Source organism: Lathyrus oleraceus, chromosome 2, assembly GCF_024323335.1.
Source record: "Lathyrus oleraceus cultivar Zhongwan6 chromosome 2, CAAS_Psat_ZW6_1.0, whole genome shotgun sequence".
NCBI classification, from domain to species: domain Eukaryota; kingdom Viridiplantae; phylum Streptophyta; class Magnoliopsida; order Fabales; family Fabaceae; genus Lathyrus; species Lathyrus oleraceus.
In genome coordinates, this window is record NC_066580.1 from 421585881 (window position 1) to 421607917 (window position 22037).

A 22037-nucleotide genomic window follows, 5' to 3' on the forward strand; every position below is an offset into this window, starting at 1 on the left:
TTAGTCACTTTGTCAAAACATACCGGAAAGTGACTTGTCACGACCCTAGTGATGATGAAATTGCTCGCCATATAGAGTGCCATGAGCAGCTCAGAGCCGTATCCTGGGTCAGTCCCAATGACTATCATAAAGCTGATGTATTGGCCCGTAAGGGAATTTGATTAATAGAGTCACAAATGTTAACAAATACTATTTGGTGGCTGCTGAAATAATTTGGACTCCCTCTGTCTTGAACACCATCAACATTGTGACTGAAGTCGATATCACGGTTGGAAATATCCCATATTTGGAAATTATACCAGTAGGTCCTAATGAGAAGGTGTGCAACTCTTTTGAGGGTTTCTTGGTTCCACTTTCTCTTTGTGGCTGAAAGTCTTAATGGGTTGACCAAGAGGGCTTCCGAGCTTAGTCTTTTTTTTCAGGTTTTGAATTTGGCCCCTATAATTTGGAGGTATCTCATCTTCAATATGATGATGATACCTTAATCTTGGCTGATCATTTAATTGAGAATTCATGTGCTATTAAATTGGTTACGAGGAGGTTTGGGTTTGCTTTGGGTCTTGGGGTTAATTTTCATAAGAGTAACTTGATTAAGATTATTGTAGACCCTTCCTTTTTACATATAGCTGAAGACTTTCTCCATTGTAAGGTTGCACCTATTCCTTTTAGGGACCTATGGTTGCCAATAGAAATCAACCCAGGGTTGGAAACTACACGAGAACCTCTAGTGAACTTGTTGTGGAGGAGACTTAATGGGAACCTACATGGGAACCTCAATGCTATTCCATTTTTCTTTCTTTCTTTTCTTAAAATGCCTCTGAAAGTGTGGAAGAAGTTAATAAGGATTCAAAGGAGGTTCCTTTTGGAAGGTGTGAAAGGGGACTCTAATATATTTTAGGTTATGTGGTATGATGCTTGTAAATATAAGAAGAATGATGGTTTAGGTGTTAAAGAACTACAACTAGTTAATCAAGAACTCATAGCCAAATGAAGATGGAGATTTATGTCGGGTGCTTCTAGTTTTTGGTTTGGTATTCTTTCTATTAGGCATGGTGCCTTCCTTGTCTCCTCCTTGTGCGAGGGAAGGTCTTTGGAGCTTCACTCTATTGCCTCATGGTGGAAATAAGTGTCACTTCTTAGGTCCAAAAAGTACGATCATTTTGATTGGTTTAAAGTTGGGTCAGTTAAAAAGGTAGGGACATGTCTTCTGAATTTTTTTTGGAAAAACCCTTGGATATGAAGTATACCTCTTAAGATTATGTTTCAGAGACTCTCCGCCATCTCCCAATTTCAAAATAGAACTGTGGGTGAGATGATGATGTGGGAAGATGAAAGGATTGCTTGGGATCTTAGACGAAGGTGATCTTTTTGCATTCATGAAGAACCTTTGGTTTTTTTTATTTCCTCTTGGTTATCCAAGATTTTTAGTTTAGTGAGGAGAATTATAAATGGATCTGGAGACATACTAAAGATGAGTTTTTCTCTATGGCGTATGCTTATCAAGTTCAAGCAAGCCTTTGTCCTCTGTCTAAGGCCCATGTAGCCAGTGTGAATCCGACTCTACCCCTTGTTTAGGATAATTGGACTCCCTTTAAGGTGGTGGTTTTTTACTGACATCTTATGCAAGATAGGTTCACGTCTAGAGAAAACATGTTCAAGTGGAATGCCATTGTCGACCCAGAGGGAATCTCTTGTATCTTGCCCAGGGATTGGCTCAAATCAACCTCTCATCTATTTGTTACTTGTAGCTTAATTTTTAGTGTATGGTATAAGATCTTTAGGTGGTTAGGGGAGCAATTGACTCTTTCTAGTTTGTTTAAGACTACTTTTGAGTTTTTTTCTTTAAGACCTATGGCAAAGTTAGGGGATGTTTTGACATGGTGTGGTGTCAGACCATTTGGTCAATGCGTAATGCTAAATTGTTTTCTAATTCGTCAACAAATGTGAAAGAGGCAGAGGAAAAAAGTATTTGTTTTGGCTTGTAGTTGATTTTTAACAGGTCAACATTAAACTCATTCTTGTTCTATGAATGACTTTAGAACCATATCCTATGTCTGAATCAATAACAAATCAAGAATTCCGACTTGCTCTAGAGGTGTTTAGTGGTTTTTGACATTGCTTGCAGTTTTTTAGTTTGTTGATGGTGAGTTTGGCGGTCTTAACTCTAGCTATATTTTTGTTGGGTGAAGCTTCATAACATGATCCTTTTAGGGGGGATTTTCCCATCCTTTTGGGTTGCTATTTGTTTTTATTTCTGGGTTTTTGTTTTTTGTATTTTTGCTTGTCACTTTTTATTTTGTTTCCTCAACACTTCTTGTGCCATTTTGACTTTATTCTCATGCATGTCGTTAGACTATATCCTTTTTTATACATTATTTTGCCTTTAGTTTATTTTTTAAAATTCTACTAGCAGATATTAGTTGAGCTATCGCACCCACCATAATTTAGTTTTTTAATATGTTTGTTCCGTTCGGGAATCAAAAATGAAAACTCTAACTCTCGAAAAGGATAAAAAAATAATGAGGGTTTGATGATAACTGTCTTGAACGGCGACTTCCATCTCTTTTACGACAATGCATGATGGATCTGCAAGGTTAGCACCCTAACTCCTAAATCAGTTTAATGTTCGAGAAGAGTAAAGTAAAATTGAAGATTAAAGATTATGTACATTTTCATAGCATGTGAATTGTTTTATATGTTGGGTTGAGTAGAATGAGTTTGAGACGAATTGTGCCTTAGTCCCTTGAGCCTTGAGCCGATCCAAAACAATATTATTTTAAAATTCTTATAACTTATTCTTTAAAAATAAATATATGTATTGGTTAAAATAAAAATAAAAATGTTTTACACTATCATTCAATAAAATATATTATTTTATTATATGATACAAATAGTTTAAATTTTTTAATCTAATTTAATAAAATATATGATAGACATGTAGTGTAAAATTAATTTGAAACGTTACCATTTACCAATTTATTATTTAGAACCAGTAAAATCATTTTTACTAAAAATAATAAAAAATCATCTTTAAAGAAGTTTTAAAAAGTTTATTCACCTTTATCATTTTTTATTTAATAATAATAAACATCCAAACCCGTTCTAAATTTAAACCCAAATCCAAATCCAAACCCGTTCTAAATTTAAACCCAAATCCAAACCCAAACCGAAACCCGTCTTCTCAGAAACCGAAACTTGTTCATTCATTCGTGTTACTTCCCATAGCTTTTGCTTCTCAGGTGAATATGGAAGCTCCATACACATCTTGTTGATCTCGCTCTTTCGTCCTCAATCTCGCTCCATACCAATTTCTGTTCAACCCCAAACAATTCTCAATCTCTCTCGATCTTAGATATTGATAACTACTGAATTCACTTGTAAATACCTTTACACTATCGACGATCAAGTAAGCTCCTCCATGAATTTTACATCTCTTCTTAATTTCCATTTCAATCATTTTAATTTTTGGTCAAAATTACAATTGATAGATGGATCAAGGGAGGCAAGTGTTCACGGTGGACCTTCTTGAACGACATGCTGCAAAGGGGCGTGGAGTTATCACTTGTATGGCTGCTGGAAACGATGTCATTGTTCTTGGAACTAGCAAAGGATGGGTCATTAGGCATGATTTTGGGATTGGCGATTCATTTGGTAAACTTTCACCTATGGATTTTTGATCTTGCTTTGTGTTCTCCATAGTGGAAATGAATTGACATTTGAGCCCCCATTTGATATGGGACCTCAAATTTTAGTAACTTTAGCATTTTGAGTGTCTGATTTGGTGATTTATTTGTTAGTCCTACCGTCACAGAATGAGTGACTCAGTCGATTATTTTCACATATTAAAATAAATAAATAAATGAAAGAGAGAATGATACTTTTAGAGGGTAAAATTGGAAAAGAAATATTGAAAATTGAAATGACTCATTCATTTTGGGACACTCTTTTATTACAAATGGATCACTCGTTATGGGACGGAGGGAGTATTAAACTGAGATATCTATAGAGTTGGGGTTTTCAGTTTCAAATTTCAACCATTCTGTTTTATTGGTTGATAATGTTGGAGTTTGTAACTTTTCGTGTGCTTTAATCCATCAAGCACACACTCCGACATGGATAACAGGACACGACATGAAACACAGACTCCGACATGGATAACAGGACACGACATGTACACTCCGTCATTGATTATGTCAAAAAATAGGACATTGACACAACTACATATATGATAGGATTTAACATTCATTTATTCATCTATTATTAAAAAGTTAAAAATATTATAATCAAAATTGATGTTTTTAATTCTGCATTGATAACATTGCTCCAATACATGTTTAACCCTTTTAGATGTATAAGAGATTTGTTCAAAACAAATGTATAAGGTGTTTTGAAGCAAAGAAAAAACAATTTTATTTGACACACTTGTCTGAATTGTCCGACACGTGTTGTGTGAGTGTCATCAGGTGTCGGTCACGGATTCAAAGAGTGTCGACACAAAGAAAAAAAAACCATTTTTTGGGAGACACTTGTTTGACTTTTGTAGCATGTGTCGTACGGGTGTCATACAAGTGTCGAACACTGCAATACATCTACTCTTATGAGAGTCTGATATATTATTCTCTGTTGGAGTACAGAGTTTGATCTATCTGCAGGTCGTCCTGGGGACCAGTCAATCCACAGGGTTTTTGTTGATCCAGGGGGGTGTCATTGTATTGCCACTATCGTTGGTCAGGGTGGAGCTGAGACTTTCTACACTCATGCAAAATGGACCAAGCCGCGAGTTTTGAGCAAGTTGAAAGGTCTTGTTGTGAACGTTGTTGCATGGAACAGGCAACAGATAACTGAAGGTAGTTAGTTAATTGCTTATCTGGCTACTGCGCTATGATTAATGTACAATTAAGACCCCTGCTCCGCATATTTCGTTTTCTGCTTGAGGTTCTGATTTAGCTTTCGAAATGTAGTTTCTACAAAGGAAGTCATTCTCGGTACAGATAATGGTCAACTTCATGAATTGGCTGTGGACGAGAAGGACAAGAAGGAAAAATATATCAAGTTTCTCTATGAATTGACAGAACTCCCAGAAGCTTTAATGGGTTTACAGGTATATCTTCTTTCTGTGTAGTGTTTTAGGTTCTATTTCTGAAGATTTTGTCTTTGGTTTCATCCAAATTTTAAGAAATTTAAGTAAAAACTTTTTTTTCGGTTCTAAATGTGATTAATGGATTCAATTTCTGGTTCTTGTCCTTTCTGTTCAGATGGAAACGGCTAGCGTAATTAATGAGACTAGATATTATGTGATGGCAGTTACTCCTACCCGGCTTTACTCTTTCACTGGCTTTGGTTCACTAGAAGTAAGTCAAATGCTATGAATTTTTACATAATATTTGTGAACAGGTGATTAATATTATAGTGTGTGTTTGTGCTAAAACATATTGTTTTGTTCTATCGCACCATTAACTTTTTTCTAATTATATTTTACAAGTTTTTAAACTTTGCTAATTGTTACACAAAATGTAGACTGTATTTGCAAGTTATTTAGACCGTGCAGTGCATTTCATGGAACTTCCAGGCGACATACCAAACAGGCAAGTAGTTTTTTTTATTCTTACAGTAATGGTCATAATAAGGTTTTAAATTATGTTTGGTCCTGGCAAATGTAAATGTTTGTTGGTTTTAGCACATGTAAGTTATTTTGGTTGGATTTTCTCCTCATCAAAATAAAAAACACAAATTTCTATCACTACTGTCAATTGCCATTACTAAAATGGTGAGGTGGTAAATGGGTGCTGATGTGGCATTGCTGACTCATATTAATGAGGACACTAGTATTGCCGACTCATTGTTTTTTAATATAAATAATAAAGAAACCCAGGAATCTTCCTTCAAAAGATATGAACACTTTGAATTTTAACCTAAAAAAAGCTCATACTCTCTTCAATCCAGAAACAAAATCCACTGTCATTTTATTTTATGCTTCCAGATAGAAATTCAGGCATGAAAAGGGCACACAGAATGATGAAAAGCACAAGCATATCAAGTGCAGTCTCCTCACGTGCAAGCACTTCATGGTTCATCCTGTCTTCGTGAAACCGTACTCTATTGCGTGCAGCCTGTCAGAGAAAACCCGAACATAGGTGTAACAATTGAGGGAACAAAAATCCTAATGATGAAGGCTTTAGTTGAAGTTTTGGAAATGGATTGAGTGTTAAGGATGATTAGTCCAGAGACTGTTATGCTAAATAGAAAACAGGCCTTTCTTTTTTTGACTACTTCGAAAAATGCTCGAATAATGGAAATGTTGTTTAGATGATTGAGTTTTTGGGTGAAAGATTTATGTTAATTTTTTTAAAATTAAGAAATAATGAGTCAGCAGTGCTAGTATACTCATTAATATGATTAGTAACACCACATTAGCTTCAGTTTGCCACCTTACTGTTTTTGTAATGACAGTTGACAGTGGAACAAAAAATTATAATTTGTGATTTTACAGGGAGGAAATCCAAACAAAAAACTTATAGGACGAAGACAAAAAACTTCTATATATGCAGGGACCGACTGTATATTTATACCTAATAATAAAAATATTCAAATTGAAATGCTAGGAATTTGGAGGCTGAAAATTCCCTTGATATTTACAAATTTTCACGTTCAATTCAGTTGAATAGTTTAGAATAATTAACATGTCACAATGAGGTTGTGCAAATTTATATACAAGAGAGAATCTTTCAAGAAAAGGAAAAATAAAAAATAAGGAGACTAAATCAATCCTAGTAAATAGAGAATAATCTACAAATTTGAAATGCAAGAAATCTGAAGGCTGAAAATTCTCTTGATATTTATAGTTTTTCAACTGTGTTTTCCGCTCTAAGAATTCATTTTATCGGTTATCTTTCAGTGAGTTGCATTTTTACATTAAGCAACGAAGAGCTGTGCATTTTGCATGGCTCTCTGGAGCTGGCATTTACCATGGTGGCTTAAATTTTGGAGGGCAACAAAGGTATTTTAGGCCATGACTTAATATTTTTATCTGTTAAATCTACATTGGATTTGAATTAGAACATTCTCATAATGTGAGCCATGGTTCTGCAAATATCATTCAGAGCATGCCATTTGTGCTTCATGAGTGGTTCTAAATGTTGTTTTTTGTAAACCCTTCCATATTGTTTGTTCTTGGGAACTTATTCACCTCCGTTTCTAATCTTTTAACTATTTGATAGCCCTTCAAGTGGAAACGTAAATTTTATTGAAAACAAGGCTCTTTTGAACTACTCCAAGTTGTCCGAAGGAGTTGAAGCAGTTAAACCAAGTTCAATGGCATTGTCTGAATTCCATTTCTTGTTGCTTTTAGAGAATAAAGTCAAGGTGTGTATGCACTTATCTATTATTGTTTTGTTTGCAACATAGTGCCTATGTCATGCTTGCACAATATGTTTTAGAGTTAACTTTTCCTTGCTAAATTGTTTGAACATCTATAGGTCGTAAATAGAATTAGTGAGCATATCATAGAAGAACTTCAGTTTGACCAAACTTCTGATTCAGCATCAAAGGGTATTATTGGATTGTGTAGTGATGCCACGGCTGGTTTATTCTATGCGTATGATCAAAATTCCATCTTTCAGGTTTTGTTCTCTGACAACTACAGCCTTCTTTATTTTGAATCTAACTGTCTTGGTTGTGACCATCGTTGCTTCTGAATTTGTTAATAGGTGTCTATCAACGATGAAGGTCGAGATATGTGGAAAGTGTATCTTGACATGAAAGAATATGCTGCCGCTTTAGCAAATTGTCGTGACCCTTTTCAGAGGGACCAAGTATATTTAGTGCAGGTAACGGTTATTTGCATTTATTTTGACTTCATATAGTTTGTTTGGCAACATAAATTCAAGGTTTTATTTACCATAATGTAGTGGTTTAGTTTTTGACTAGAATAGTTTATGGTGCAGGCTGAAGCCGCGTTTTCCTCCAAAGATTATTTTAGAGCTTCATCTTTCTATGCCAAAGTAAATTCTCTTTTTAAGTTTCACTATATTGGTGTATTTGGTATATGCCTTTTGTGCTGAAGACATATGCTTATCAGACTCTCAACTCTCAACTCTCAAATAGTAATACTAGGGAATTTGTTATTATATAATCTAAGATAAAAAAGTCTGACAGAAATATTAAATATGCTTTGCAGATCAATTATATTTTATCATTTGAGGAGGTCACTTTGAAGTTCATCAGTGCTGGTGAACAGGTACTTTTCAGGCTTCCGGCCTTTACGCTATATGAAATCAAAGAGATAGCTATTTTTCAATTCCAGAAATCATTAATTGTTTACTTCCAGAAATTTTTTGTTTTAGTGTTGTTTGACTTTTATTATATTCTGCCGCTTTGTTTCAGACTTCTTTTCAAATCTGAAGCATTTGTGTGCATGATAAGTGGAAATTCATGATTTCTTATGCGCATTTAGTCTTTACAGCTAATGCTTTCTTATGCAAATTGATTTGAATTGGCGAACCTTGTTTTCAAAATTTATGGAATTAACATTTGGCTTGTGCATATGCAAATTCCCTAATTTCTCTTCTTTTTTGTAGGATGCTTTGAGGACGTTCTTATTGCGGAAGCTTGATAATTTAGAAAAGGACGACAAATGCCAAATAACAATGATATCCACATGGGCAACTGAGTTATACCTGGACAAGGTTCTACTGTGTACTTGACACTTGATAGGAAAATTGTATACCACTTTTATTCCTTTATCTCTCACTCTGAACAATTGCATGAATAATGAAAAATCTTTTGTACTCTTCTCCGAAGTTGGAATAGAAGGGTTAGTATACACAAGAACCATTCTGAACACCTCTAAGTACAGTAGAAGATAAACTTGTTTGTAAGGAAGAAATAAATTCTCACTATGGCAATGGGAAATTAAATTACTGTCAGTTGTATTTTGCATCCCTTTAGTTGTGAGATATTTTATATATACTTATTAATTATAGTTTCATATATTGATCCTTAGATAAATCGACTGCTTTTAGAAGATGACTCTGCTTTGGAGAATAGCAATTCAGAATACCAATCAATTATTAAAGAGTTTCGTGCTTTTCTCAGTGACAGCAAGGATGTATTGGATGAAACAACTACAATGAAACTTTTAGAAAGGTATACTTGATGCGCCCGACTTCAATTTTTGGTGCATGCCCGTTTTCTTCAACTTTATTTATACAGTCCCCTAATCTGCCTTATAAACCGTATCGTTCAATAACATTTTATTTTATTTTATTGCTTTTCAAATTAATAAATAAAGAAGGGTATTCCAATTCACTTCATGGTTTATTTCCTTGTCATTTAAAAGTTTGGTTAAATAATTCTGTTTTGCAATTTTTGACAGTTATGGAAGAGTTGAAGAAATGGTTTATTTTGCTAGCTTAAAAGGGCAGTATGAGATTGTAGTTCACCATTACATTCAGGTGCTCTGGTTCCACTTTTGTCATATCTGGCTACTAAAGACTTTCATTTCCTGATATGTTACTTTATTGGAATATACTATCTGACCACGACTGTTTCTCTTTTGTTGTCCTTTCTGTTTCTGTTCATTCTTGATTCAGCAAGGAGAAGCAAAAAAAGCACTGGAAGTGCTTCAGAAACCTTCTGTGCCTGTAGACCTTCAGGTAAGGTTCTTTCTGAAATTTTACGCTATTATTTTGTTTGGGGCTAATGCTTCTCAATCACTTTAGACAAGTATATATACAACCATCAGTACTCATTGTCCTATGCAGTATAAATTTGCTCCAGACCTTGTTGCCCTTGATGCATATGAAACTGTGGAGTCATGGATGGCTACAATGAATTTGAACCCAAGGAAACTGATTCCTGCAATGATGCGTTATTCAAGTGAACCTCATGCAAAGTACTGCATATTCATAATTGCATTTTCAATCTTTCAAATGTTTAAGTCAGAAATAAAGAGTTCATGAATTCATTTTAATTATATTAACTGTTTTAAAATGCAGGAATGAGACACACGAAGTCATTAAATATCTTGAATTTTGTGTTCATAAATTGCATAATGAAGATCCAGGTGTTCATAACCTGCTGCTTTCTTTATATGCAAAGCAGGTTGAGTGGTTTTCTTTAACATTCTTATTGTACTGTTGTGCATAAAATATATATGCTCCTTCAATCCCTTTATATAAGACTCCTTCAATTCATTCACACTATTTCCGCTTAATACAGGACCTTGTTGGAAAATTTGTTTGTTCCTTTTTAGAGGATTATTCACTTTTTTGCAACTGTATTAATTATTTGTTACTAAATTACCCATAATTATATTACCTCTTTTTTTGTAAACAATAATATCTTGATATATGTATTTTGGTCCATCCGTAAAAGTTGTTTCCATTTTTATCTACTCAGGAGGATGATAGTTCACTTCTACGATTCCTAGAATGTAAATTTGGAAAAGGACCAGAAAATGGTCCTGAGTTCTTTTATGATCCCAAGTATGCTCTACGTCTTTGCCTCAAGGAAAAACGAATGCGTGCATGTGTTCATATATACAGCATGATGTCTATGCATGAAGAAGCCGTTGCTCTTGCCCTACAGGTGAGACTACACAGTGATTATGTTCCTACTTACCACTGCATTACTACGGTAAAACTTAAAAGAGGCAGTAGTATTGCAGCAGTACTGTAGAAACACCTGCTTTACATCATTTGTGATGTTTCATCACTTGCAATTGTACCTTATGGGCTTTTGCTGAACAACCAATTCTAATACATTGGTATTTAACTTTTTGTACATTAAAATTCTGAAGCTATGGGATAATTCATTGATGAGGCCTAAAAGTACCCTTCATTGTGGTTTTTTCATCTCTAATTCGGTCTCGTCTCTACTATGTCTGGAATATGGTAATGACTGAATCTTAAAAGTTGGAATCATCCTGCAATTTTGTAGACACAAACTTCAACTAGAGCCTGAGCTTGAAAAGTAGTAGAAGACAACCAGTCAGAAGTGCCTTAATCTACAAAAAGGGCTTTTTTTTTTCTTTCTGACTTATTTGGTTCTATGTTGTTTCTCATGCTAGGTTGATCCAGAGCTAGCCATGGCTGAAGCCGATAAGGTTGAAGATGATGAAGATTTGAGAAAGAAGCTTTGGCTCATGATTGCCAAGCATGTTGTTGAACAAGAAAAAGGAACCAAGAGGGAAAACATACGGATGGCAATTGCATTTCTTAAAGAAACTGACGGCTTGCTGAAGATTGAGGATATATTACCGTTCTTTCCAGATTTTGCCCTGATTGATGACTTCAAGGTACATTAATTTTTGTTCTTAGTTTGGCATCTCGATTAACAATATTTAACTCTGGTCAATTTTCAATGTATATTGATGATACTTACGAGCTCATTTTTGATTAGTTACTATCTGTTTCCATGTAAATAAAATAGCATGGCTTCCTTTATTAGCAAAACTTTGTTATATGCCAAGTCATTTGTTGTTTATCTGAATTTATGCAGGAAGCTATCTGCTCATCATTGGAAGATTACAACAAGCAAATTGAAACGTTGAAGGAAGAGATGAATGACACAACCCATGGGGCTGATAACATCAGAAATGATATCAGCGCACTTGCTCAAAGATGCACTGTTATTGACCGCGATGAGGAATGTGGGGTATTGATCTTCCATTCTTCCTGATATACATTTGACAAAGTTGCGATATCATTGTTCATTCTTTTACTTGTGGTTGTGTACCACAACTATGTTAAGATCAATCTTCTTTCAATCGTTAGATGCACTGTTTTTACTTGTTCTTATGAATCTGTGGTTGAGATGGTTGTTAATCTGACTCCCTAGGTATGTCGGCGAAAGATTCTTAATACTGGTAGGGAGTTCGGCATTGGTCGTGGTTATACATCAGTAGGACAAATGGCTCCATTTTATGTCTTTCCATGTGGACATGCCTTCCATGCACAATGTCTCATTGCCCATGTGACTCGTTGTACAGTTGAAACACATGTGAGTAGACAAATTGTTTCTCCGATTTTCATGACATCTCTTTATGACCATCTCTTGCTTATGCTACCTGAAAGTCTATTGTTCTCAGTAGTACCTTCAATTTTTTGGATCAAAATCAAGAAGTGGCTTTATTCAAAATAATAAAGAAATCAATGAACTTCACATTGTTTCAAACTAGGTGAATACAAGTGCCAATGTAACTAAGTTGAAAGGGTACTCTGATCCTATGTCTAGCTATTAATATAAAGTAGTAAGATACTAGACAGCCGTCTATACTTTTTGGCAACCTCAATGGCTTCCAAGAATTAGAAGTTTATATCTTACAAATGTAATTGGTAATTTTAAGTACATCCAAGTTAACTCAATTAGCGACCTCATGTATTAACAATATAGTTTAGCTTTTGTATTAAAGTTGTATTAAAATAATATTATGATTGACAGAACCCCGTTTACATGTTCTTGTCATACCACCTCAAACTATTCTTATTATCTCCAACACCCTCTCATTTAAATAATTTCTTTTGGGAAATGTGGCAGGCTGAGTATATTCTGGATCTACAGAAGCAACTTACTTTGATAAGCAGTGAATCAAGGAGAGATTCCAATGGCAATCTTGCTTTAGAAGGGGCCATTCCTAGCATGACCTCTGTAGATAAGGTTAGTTCAGAACTTAATTTCATGCATCAATAAAATCTATCAGTTGGTAATGGAAGAAGTTGTGTAGCTTAGCACTGCATTTTACCTGCATTGAAGTTTCACTTTCAGCTTCAATTTTACTTTACTGGCTCAGTATTACTAGTTAATTAGGCATGAAATGAGGTGTTAAATGCTGATGCTTCATGAATTTGATGGCAGCTCCGATCACAACTAGATGATGCTATAGCTAATGAATGCCCATTTTGTGGCGACTTGATGATCCGAGAGATTTCTTTGCCATTTATCCATCCCCAGGAAGATCAGCATGTGATATCATGGGAGATAAAGCCAAACGTTGGAAGCCAGAGAAGTATCCCATTATCTGTCTGATTTGCAGTGTGAAAAATCTTTGTTCATTTCTGTACCATAAACAAAGTTCTTTGCAATGTGCTTTGTTGTGATATTTCAATTCATTTTATTTTTTAAGTTACATTTTTCCTTTTTATTTTGCAATTGGCTCCTTTTTATTTTTTAAGTTACTCTTAATGTAATATATGATTATGGGTATAAATATCTGTTTGTCGAGGGAAATTTGAAATTATGATTTTAGATAAATTGAACCTTAGTATTATATATATGGCTTGTAACATTGTAATCCAATCAATTATAAGATAAATAAAGAGAATTATAGCTACTCTATAGTTGAAGAGGTGGACGCTGAAGCGCCGCGAAAAATACAGAGTCGCCATCGGATTTTATTTATTCCAAAGGAAAGGGAAAATAGCGATAAAATCCCAAATGAGAGAAATGGTCTTGCAACCAAGAACGGATTCGGAAGTCGGTTATGCAAGGGGAAAATATTAGCACCTTTCACATCCATGGTATTCCATAGGAACCACGTGTTCGTATCAAATGCGTATGGATGTTATTTATCTGTAAGTTGCTTGCTATCAGGAATGAGATGAAAGAATAAGATGGGAGAGAAAATAAGTTTTAAGTTAGTGTGTTCGCCAAGGATTTGGACCCTTGTGCCTACATATCCTCATACGTGCAATAAAGAAGTCAGAGCTTCGTAGTTCGGCTCACAAACGAAACATTTATTTGGTTGTTTTTACTGAACATTATTGACATTTGCGTGCTACTGTTCACTTGCTTGTATTCTCTGTCATGGGAGCGGAAAGTATTTGTTTGTTTGCGATAAAGTGGATACGCTTGGTTCGCACTCTAGCAGTTAAACATTACTTGCTCGCACATGGAGGCTTAAACTTCGTTCGCGGTAGAACGAAATTAACACGTTTCTATTGAAAGATTTTGAAGTGTGCACTAAGGCAAAATATGTTTTGATTGGTTGGGGTTGATTTTATGTACGGAGACAAACATCAGACCCTTGACTAGATATAGTCAACAGTCCAAGAACTCGGGAGTTGAGAGGACAATATTGTCCTAACCACTCTTTTTCATCCAAAAAAGAGATTTGAATTGTGAAAAGAGTTTGACAAGTCTAATCATTGGAACTTAGAGGGCGACAAGTATCTGACCCTTGACTAAGTACAGTCAACAATTAGAGTACTTGGGAATTGAGAGGACCATGGAGTCCTAACTACTCTTTTCTCCCTTATAGCACCTAGATCTAACTTGGTAACGATGCATAAGGATATTTTCCTGGTTAGTGAGTGCGAGTATGACCATGATGGTTGTGCAATTTGCAAGGTAAATCCTCGAGGGTGCGTCATCGTCAAGAGAGATATTCAAAGGCTGATGGATGAGGGTATGATTCAGATTTTCCAGTCCCATCACTTGGGTGACGATGTCAATGTGATTGTTCCAGTGTTTAAGACCCCAGAGCGGGTAGTGATTCAGTTTGATAGCAGCAACAGTAACAACATCAACAGATCGATATCGCCGTTAGTGATACGGTGAGCGGGCCTCGTCCCGTATGCATCCAATAAAGTTGTTCCATACCAGTATAATGATACCATGGTGGAGAATGTTCAAGAGGTTCCGTTGCCTACGACCAATTTTGTTGTGAATATTACAGATATTGCAAAGGTGATCCGTAGCGGTCGTGTTTTCAGTCCCGTTTTTCCGAAAGAAGTGATAGAAGATGTGTCGGTTAGTAAGAAGGTTGATGTGCCTGTAGTGAACCCAGTTAGTGATCCAGTGTGTCAGTCTGGTGAATCCAGCAAACTGAAGACTAATGACGATGATGAGGTACTGAGATTAATCAAGAAAAGTGAATTTTATGTAGTGGAGCAGCTGCTCCAAACTCCTTAGAAGATTTCAGTGTTGTCTCTGTTGATGAATTCTGAAGCGCACAGAGAAGCATTGCAAAGAGTGTTGGAGCAAGCTTATGTCAAACACAATGTAACTGTGGATCAGTTTGACCACATTATGGCTAACATTACTTCCTGCAACAATCTGAGTTTTTATGATGAAGAGCTTCCAGAGAAAAGGTAAAAATCACAATCTGGCATTCCATATATTGATGAATTGCAAGGAAGATGCATTGTCAAATGTGTTGGTTGATACCGGTTCTTCTCTGAATGTACTCCCCAAATTAACTCTTTCCAGATTATCCTATCAGGGTGCCCCGATGAGGTATACTGACGTAATTGTCAAAGCTTTTGATGATTCTCGCAAGACCGTCATTGGAGAAGTGGGCCTTCCAGTGAAGATAGGTCCGAGTGATTTTCAAATTACTTTTCAAGTAATGGATATCCACCCAGCCTATAGTTGTTTGTTGGGAAGGCCATGGATCCATGAAGCTGGAGCTGTAACATCTACTTTGCACCAGAAATTGAAATTTGTGAAGAATGGCAAGATTGTCATTGTTGGTGGAGAGAAAACGCTCTTGGTGAGCCATCTGTCATCTTTTTCGTACGTTGAAGCTGAGGAGGAGGTTGGAACTCTGTTCCAAGCCTTATCTATTGTTAAGGTAAAGAAAACCGGGGCGCCAATGTCCTCTTTCAAAGATGCTCAAAAAGCTATTGAAGATGGCAATACATATCAGTGGGGTCGTATGGTAGAAGTTTGTGAGAACAAGAACAGAGCCGGATTGGAATTCCAGCGAGGGCCGTTCAATGTCAAAGCTGAAGAAATGAAACCGAGTTTCCATAGCGGAGGGTTTATCCATGGTAATGAACAACACTCAGCTGCTGTGATCGAAGGCGATGAAGATGAAGACTGTGCCAATTTTGTGACGCATAGCAAGACTTGCAACAGTTGAGTTGCTGTTGATGTTCCTGTTATTGTCCATCATTCTAAGTAATTTCCCTTTTTTATTATTTTAAGAAAAATCCTTCTTCTATGCCTAAGGGATAAGTGAGCATTGTTGGGCATTTTCAAATTATCATCAATAAAATGTAATTTTATTCATCCACATCTATGATGCTTTTGTTTTTACTTTTTGCTTTTCTGAAAATGGTAATCACAAAAAAATATAAATAAATAAATAAATAATTGTCCATCTGCATAATATTTGGCCACAATTCACTTCTCTAAAATCAAAATATCGAATCATTATGCAGGTTGGTTTCTAAACCCATTGAATACAATGATCCCACTCCCTCTCCAAACTTTGATTTCCCTATGTTTGAGGCTGAGGAAGAGATTGATGAAGAAGTATCTGATGAATTATCTCGTCTACTTGAGCATGAGAAAAAAACCATTCAGCCATTCGAAGAATAGATTGAGCTAGTCAACTTGGGTTCCGAAGAAGATGTGAAAGAAGTCAAGGTTGGGTCTCAACTGTTTCCAGAGGTTAAGAAGGGGTTGATTGATCTTCTCCGAGAGTATTCAGATGTGTTTGCTTGGTCCTATAAAGACATGCCTGGTTTGGATTCTGAGATTGTGGAGCATCAATTTCCGTTGAAGCCAGAATGCCCGCCAGTCAAGCAAAAGTTAAGGAGAACTCATCCAGATATGACAATGAAGATCAAAGAGGAAGTGCAGAAGCAAATTGATGTCGGTTTTCTTGTTACCACCGAGTATCTGCAATGGGTGGGCAATATTATGCCTGTTCCGAAGAAGGATGGAAAAGTCCGTATGTGTGTTGATTATAGAGATTTGAACAAAGCTAATCCGAAATATGATTTCCCTCTGCCACACATTGATATATTGGAAGACAATACAACTAAATTCAAAGTCTTTTCGTTTATGGACGGATTTTCCGGTTATAATCAGATCAAGATGGCACCCGAAGATATAGAGAAGACCACATTCATTACACCCTGGGGAACATTCTGTTACAGAGTGATGCCTTTCGGTTAAAAGAATGCTGGTGCAACATACCAGAGAGCGATGACCAATCTTTTTCATGATATGATGCATAAAGAGATCGAAGTCTATGTTGATGATATGATTGCTAAATCCAGTGATAAAGAAGAGCATGTCGAGCATTTGTTGAAGTTATTCCAGCGTCCGAGGAAGTACAAACTCCGCTTGAATCCCAATAAATGTACATTTGGTGTTTGTTCTGGTAAGTTGTTGGGCTTTATTGTCAGCGAGAAGGGTATTGAAGTTGATCCTGCCAAGGTCAAAGCAGTACAGGAAATGCATGCGCCTAAAACTGAGAAGCAAGTCAGAGGTTTCCTCGGCCGTTTGAATTATATCTCAAGATTCATTTCGCATATGACTGCCACGTGTGCGCCCATATTTAAACTTCTTCAGAAAGATCAATCTTGTGATTGGACCGAGGATTTCCAGAAAGCGTTTGACAGTATCAAAGAGTATCTACTTGAGCCTCTGATTCTGTCTCTGCCTGTTGAAGGAAGACCGTTGATCATGTACTTGATTGTGCTTGAAGAAAGTATGTGTTGTGTTATGGGTCAGCAAGACGAAACTGGAAAGAAAGAATATGCTATTTATTATCTCAGTAAGAAGTTCACCAACTGTGAGACTCGGTATTCTATGCTAGAAAAGATTTGTTGCGCAGTGGCTTGGGCTGCTAAGCGTCTGCGCCAATATATGTTGAATCATACTACTTGGTTGATATCCAAAATGGATCCAATCAAGTTTATTTTTGAGAAGCTTGCTTTAACTGGGAGGATTTCCCGTTGGAAGATGTTGTTATCCGAGTATGATATTGAATACCGATCTCAAAAAGCTATCAAGGGTAGTGTCTTGGCTGACCATTTGACTCACCAACCGATTGAAGATTATTAGTCAGTGCAGTATGATTTTCCTGACAAAGAGATCATGTACTTGAAAATGAAAGATTGTGATGAACCATTGCTTGAAGAAGGGCCATAACCTGGTTCCCGTTGGGGCATGGTATTTGATGAAGTTGTTAATTAGTATGGTAATGGCATTGGGGCAGTGATTATTACTCCTCAAGGCACTCATTTTCCATTTACAGCTAGATTAACTTTAAAGTGTACGAATAACATGGCTGAATATGAAGCTTGCATTATGGGGCTAAAAGAGGCCATTGATCTCAGAATCAAGTATTTGGACGTCTATGGAGATTCAGCTTTGGTTGTAAATCAAATCAAAGGTGAATGGGAGACGAATCAACCCGATTTGATACCATATAGAGATTATGCGAGGATGATTGCAACTTTCTTTACAGAGGTTGAATTTCATCATATCCCTCGAGATGAAAACCGGATGGCAGATGCTCTTGCAACATTGGCTTCAATGATTGTGGTGAAATTTTGGAATGAAGTTCCCAATTTGACTGTGATGCGTCTTGACAGGCCAGTTCAGTGTTTACTGTTGAAGAGGTCAAAGATGAAAAGCCATGGTATTTTGATATCAAGAGTTTCCTCCAAAGTCAGATTTACCCGCCTGGGGCATCTTTGAAATATAAGAAGACTTTGAGAAGATTAGCTGGCAACTTCTACCTAAATGGTGATGTGCTATACAAGAGAAATTTTGATATGGTTCTGCTCAAATGCGTGGATAGACACGAAGCAGACTTATTGATGACTGAAGTCCATGAAGGTTCCTTTGGTACTCATTTCAATGGACATGCTACGACTAAGAAGATGTTGAGAGCAGGTTACTATTGGCTGACAATGGAATCTGATTGTTGCAAGTTTGTGAAGAAATCCACAAGTGTCAAATTTATACAAATAAAATTCATGTTTCTCCGACACTATTGAATGTCATTTCCTCTCTATGGCCCTTCTCCATGTGGGGAATTGATATGATTGAGCCCAGAGCTTCGAACATACATCGTTTCATTCTGGTGGCTATTGACTACTTCACAAAGTGGGTTGAAGCGGCATCGTATGCAAATGTAACCAAGCAAGTTGTTGTAAGGTTTATCAAGAATCAGATTATATATCGGTATGGTGTGTCGAGTAAGATCATTACTGATAATGGATCTAACTTGAATAATAATATGGTGGAAGCTCTTTGCAAAGACTTCAAGATTGCACATCATAATTCTTCTCCCTACAGACCTAAGATGAATGGGACTGTTGAAGCCTCGAATAAGAACATTAAGAAGATCATTCAAAAAATGGTTGTGACGTACAAGGATTGGCATGAGATGCTCCCATTTTCTTTACATGGGTACCGTACATCCATCTGCACTTCAACAGGGGAAACCCCTTTATCACTTGTTTATGGCATGGAAGTTGTGCTCTCAGTAGAGGTGGAGATCCCATCATTGCATGTCTTGATGGAAGCCAAGTTGACTGAGGCTGAATGGTGTCAAACCATGTATGATCAGTTGAATTTGATTGAAGAGAAGAGATTAACTGCCATGTGTCATGGTCAGTTATATCAGTAAAGAATGAAGAAAGCTTTTGATAAGAAGGTCAGACCTCATGTGTTTAGAGAAGGTGACCTTGTGCTCAAGAAGATTTTATCTTTCAAACCAGATGCTAGGGGAAAATGGACTCCTAATTATGAAGGCCTATATGTTGTCAAGAGAGCCTTTTCAGGCGGTGCTTTGATTCTTACAACTATGGATGGTGAAGAGTTCACTCGTCCTATGAATGCCGATGCAGTCAAGAAATACTTTTCCTAAAAAGAAAAGAACAACTCGCTAAGTTGAAAACACGAAAGGGCGACTTAGGCAAAAATGAGCGTCTCAGTGGATTGAAAATCCAAAAGGGTGATCCAAGCAAAAATTAGAGACATAAAACAGAAAATTTATCCTGATAGACTGAGTACCCCACCTTAGGGCAATTTATGCAAAAATTAGGAATTATAGCAAGTAATTGCATTCGTTTGATCTCCAATCTGAGAACACTTTTGAGAAAGTCAGTCAACTCTGATTTATCATCTTCAACCGAAGCCAAGAGCACAGTTGGAATTGAAGTTGGTAGAAGGATTAGTGATCACTGTATTCAATGTAGTCCTTTTCCATGTAAATGACCATTTTCCAACTTTTGTAAAGATTTTTGGAGTCTTGTCATTTACGGACTACCATTCTATTAAATAAAGTTGAGCTTTTTACCCAATTGTTTCTACTCTTATTTGTCTTTCAGCCAAATAGAATTAAATTTTATGATGATCATTTTGAAATTGAATTTAAAAATCAAAATCATTTTTCTTAAAATAATAAAAGCAATTACTTTTAAAAAAGGAGCAATCGATTTCATTAAAGAATATCAATAACAGTCTGAGAACAGGTAAGTCCTGAAATGCGAAGCATTGTTGGTCTTCCCCAAGCAGTGGGTTCAGCAAGTTAGTTCTCCCAGCGGAGTTTTGAGATCGCTTCCCTAGCTGAGTTGTGAGCATGTATTCTCAACAGTTTGCATAGATTAAGCACATGTCTTGTTCCCCCTCAAGTCGCCAGCGGAATTAATTCCTGAACCCTATCAGCATTGATTCTTGAGCAATATTTGGTAATATCCCCTGCAGAGTTGTCTCCCATTTTGGTATGGTGTTGACCTAAAATTCCCCGCAGAGTTGATGATGCAAATCCTCAGCAGATCTTCTCTCTTTCCCCAATCAGGGTCAAGCTTTTGAGGTTTATGATTTATGTCCGTTCCCAACTCTTTTTCTCCAATTGGTGCCTCCATCCTGTCGAGATTAGCCGAGTGTTGTAGCGATGATTCAGACCAGTGACATTTGTATCCTTTGTGATCGTTTTGTCAAGCATAATCATCATATATACATGTACATATACATATACATTCATATATTTCATTATTGCATTATTATTTCACTTTTTAATTCATTATTTATTTGGTCCTCTGCTACGGTGATATCATTTCCCCATGCAGATTTGGTGTGTCTGTCCTCCCTCAATTGTAGAGTGTCAACCCCTTAAGCAGAAAGAATTTAACCTTTCTCATTCCCCACTGAGCTATTTCCTCATGGATGATTATTATTTCAGCTTCCTCCCTAGTCAACTATCTGGATGAAACCACTCCCTTTGAGTTATATTCTCACCGGGTCGAGTCTTTGATTGACCGTTTCTTTCTAGCTCTTACCTAGATCGATACTTTTGGCCCCCTGAGAGTCTATCACCCAGTAACTGGTAATATTCTTCTCAATTTGTGAGTGCTTTACTCTTACCCAATACCCGATAACTGTAATATACTTCCTCTTATTTTCCCCAGCAGATTCGTTTTACGTTTCCCCAGGTAGTTTATCCTTGATATGTTCATCTTAGTCGATGACGGATATTCTTACTTTTGAGTTTATCCTTGATATGTTCACTTTATCTGGTGACGGATATTCTCCCTTTTTGGTTTTCTACCCAGTAAAAAGATAGTCGTAATCCCTATTTCATTCCCCAGAGGGTTAATCCTTGATATGTTCATCCTAACTGATGACGGGTTTCCTCCTCTTTGTGGTCTTCTGCCTAGTAACCGGTAGTTATAAATCCTGCTTTCCCCTGTTAAGTCTATCCTTGATATGTTCATCCTAACCGGTGACATATATTCTCTCTTTAGTTTTCTACCCAGTAAAAAGATAGTCGTAATTCCTATTTCTCCCCTTGGAGTCTATCCTTGATATGTTCATCTTAACCAATGACAAATATTCTCTTTTTGGTATTCTATCCAAAAACTGATAGATGTAATTCCTACCTTTTCCCCGACAGTCTATCCTTGATATGTTCATCTTAATCGATGACGAATATTATTTCCTGTGAGTTTATCCTTGATATGTTCACTCTAACCAGTGACGAATATTTTCTTTCTTTGGTCTTCTTCCTAGTAACTGGTAGTTGTAAATCCTATTTGGTTTTTTCCCCAGCAATTTGTTTCTTACCCAGTAACTAGTAATGAATACACCTTCTGTTGCCCTCAGCGAGTCATCCTTGATATGTTTACCCTTACCGGTAACGGATGTCCTCTCTGTCAGATTATGTTATCTCCTTACCCAGTAACCGGTAATGGATAATATACTTCTGTTACTCCTGTATTGAGGTTCATTCTTCCCTCAGTTGAGTTTGAGTGCGTATTTCCCCAGCGAAGTCGCTATCCCCTGTTTGG

The 22037-nt window shown here is 36.5% G+C and overlaps 1 protein-coding gene across 1 annotated transcript; it reads left to right on the forward strand.

Moving 5' to 3' along the window:
- Positions 1-3118: 3118 nt before the first annotated feature.
- LOC127119893 (vacuolar sorting protein 18) lies at positions 3119-13221 on the forward strand. Its single transcript, XM_051050258.1, has 24 exons — positions 3119-3406; positions 3489-3651; positions 4635-4847; positions 4962-5101; positions 5256-5351; positions 5518-5589; positions 6900-6997; positions 7218-7362; positions 7476-7619; positions 7707-7826; positions 7944-8000; positions 8177-8236; positions 8577-8684; positions 9002-9144; positions 9374-9452; positions 9591-9653; positions 9762-9892; positions 9996-10101; positions 10399-10587; positions 11069-11296; positions 11500-11655; positions 11839-12000; positions 12538-12657; positions 12856-13221. Exons 2-24 carry the CDS (start codon positions 3489-3491, stop codon positions 13024-13026), a joined length of 2964 nt encoding a protein of 987 aa, XP_050906215.1. The 5' UTR covers positions 3119-3406; the 3' UTR covers positions 13027-13221.
- The last annotated feature ends 8816 nt before the right edge of the window (positions 13222-22037 follow it).

Coding starts and splice junctions, on each gene's coding strand:
- LOC127119893 (XM_051050258.1), top strand. CDS start 3,489: ATGGATCAAGGGAGGCAAGTGTTCACGGTGGACCTTCTTGAACGACAT. Junction 3,652..4,634: donor TGGGATTGGCGATTCATTTG/GTAAACTTTCAC, acceptor GTTGGAGTACAG/AGTTTGATCTATCTGCAGGT. Junction 7,363..7,475: donor TTTTAGAGAATAAAGTCAAG/GTGTGTATGCAC, acceptor GAACATCTATAG/GTCGTAAATAGAATTAGTGA.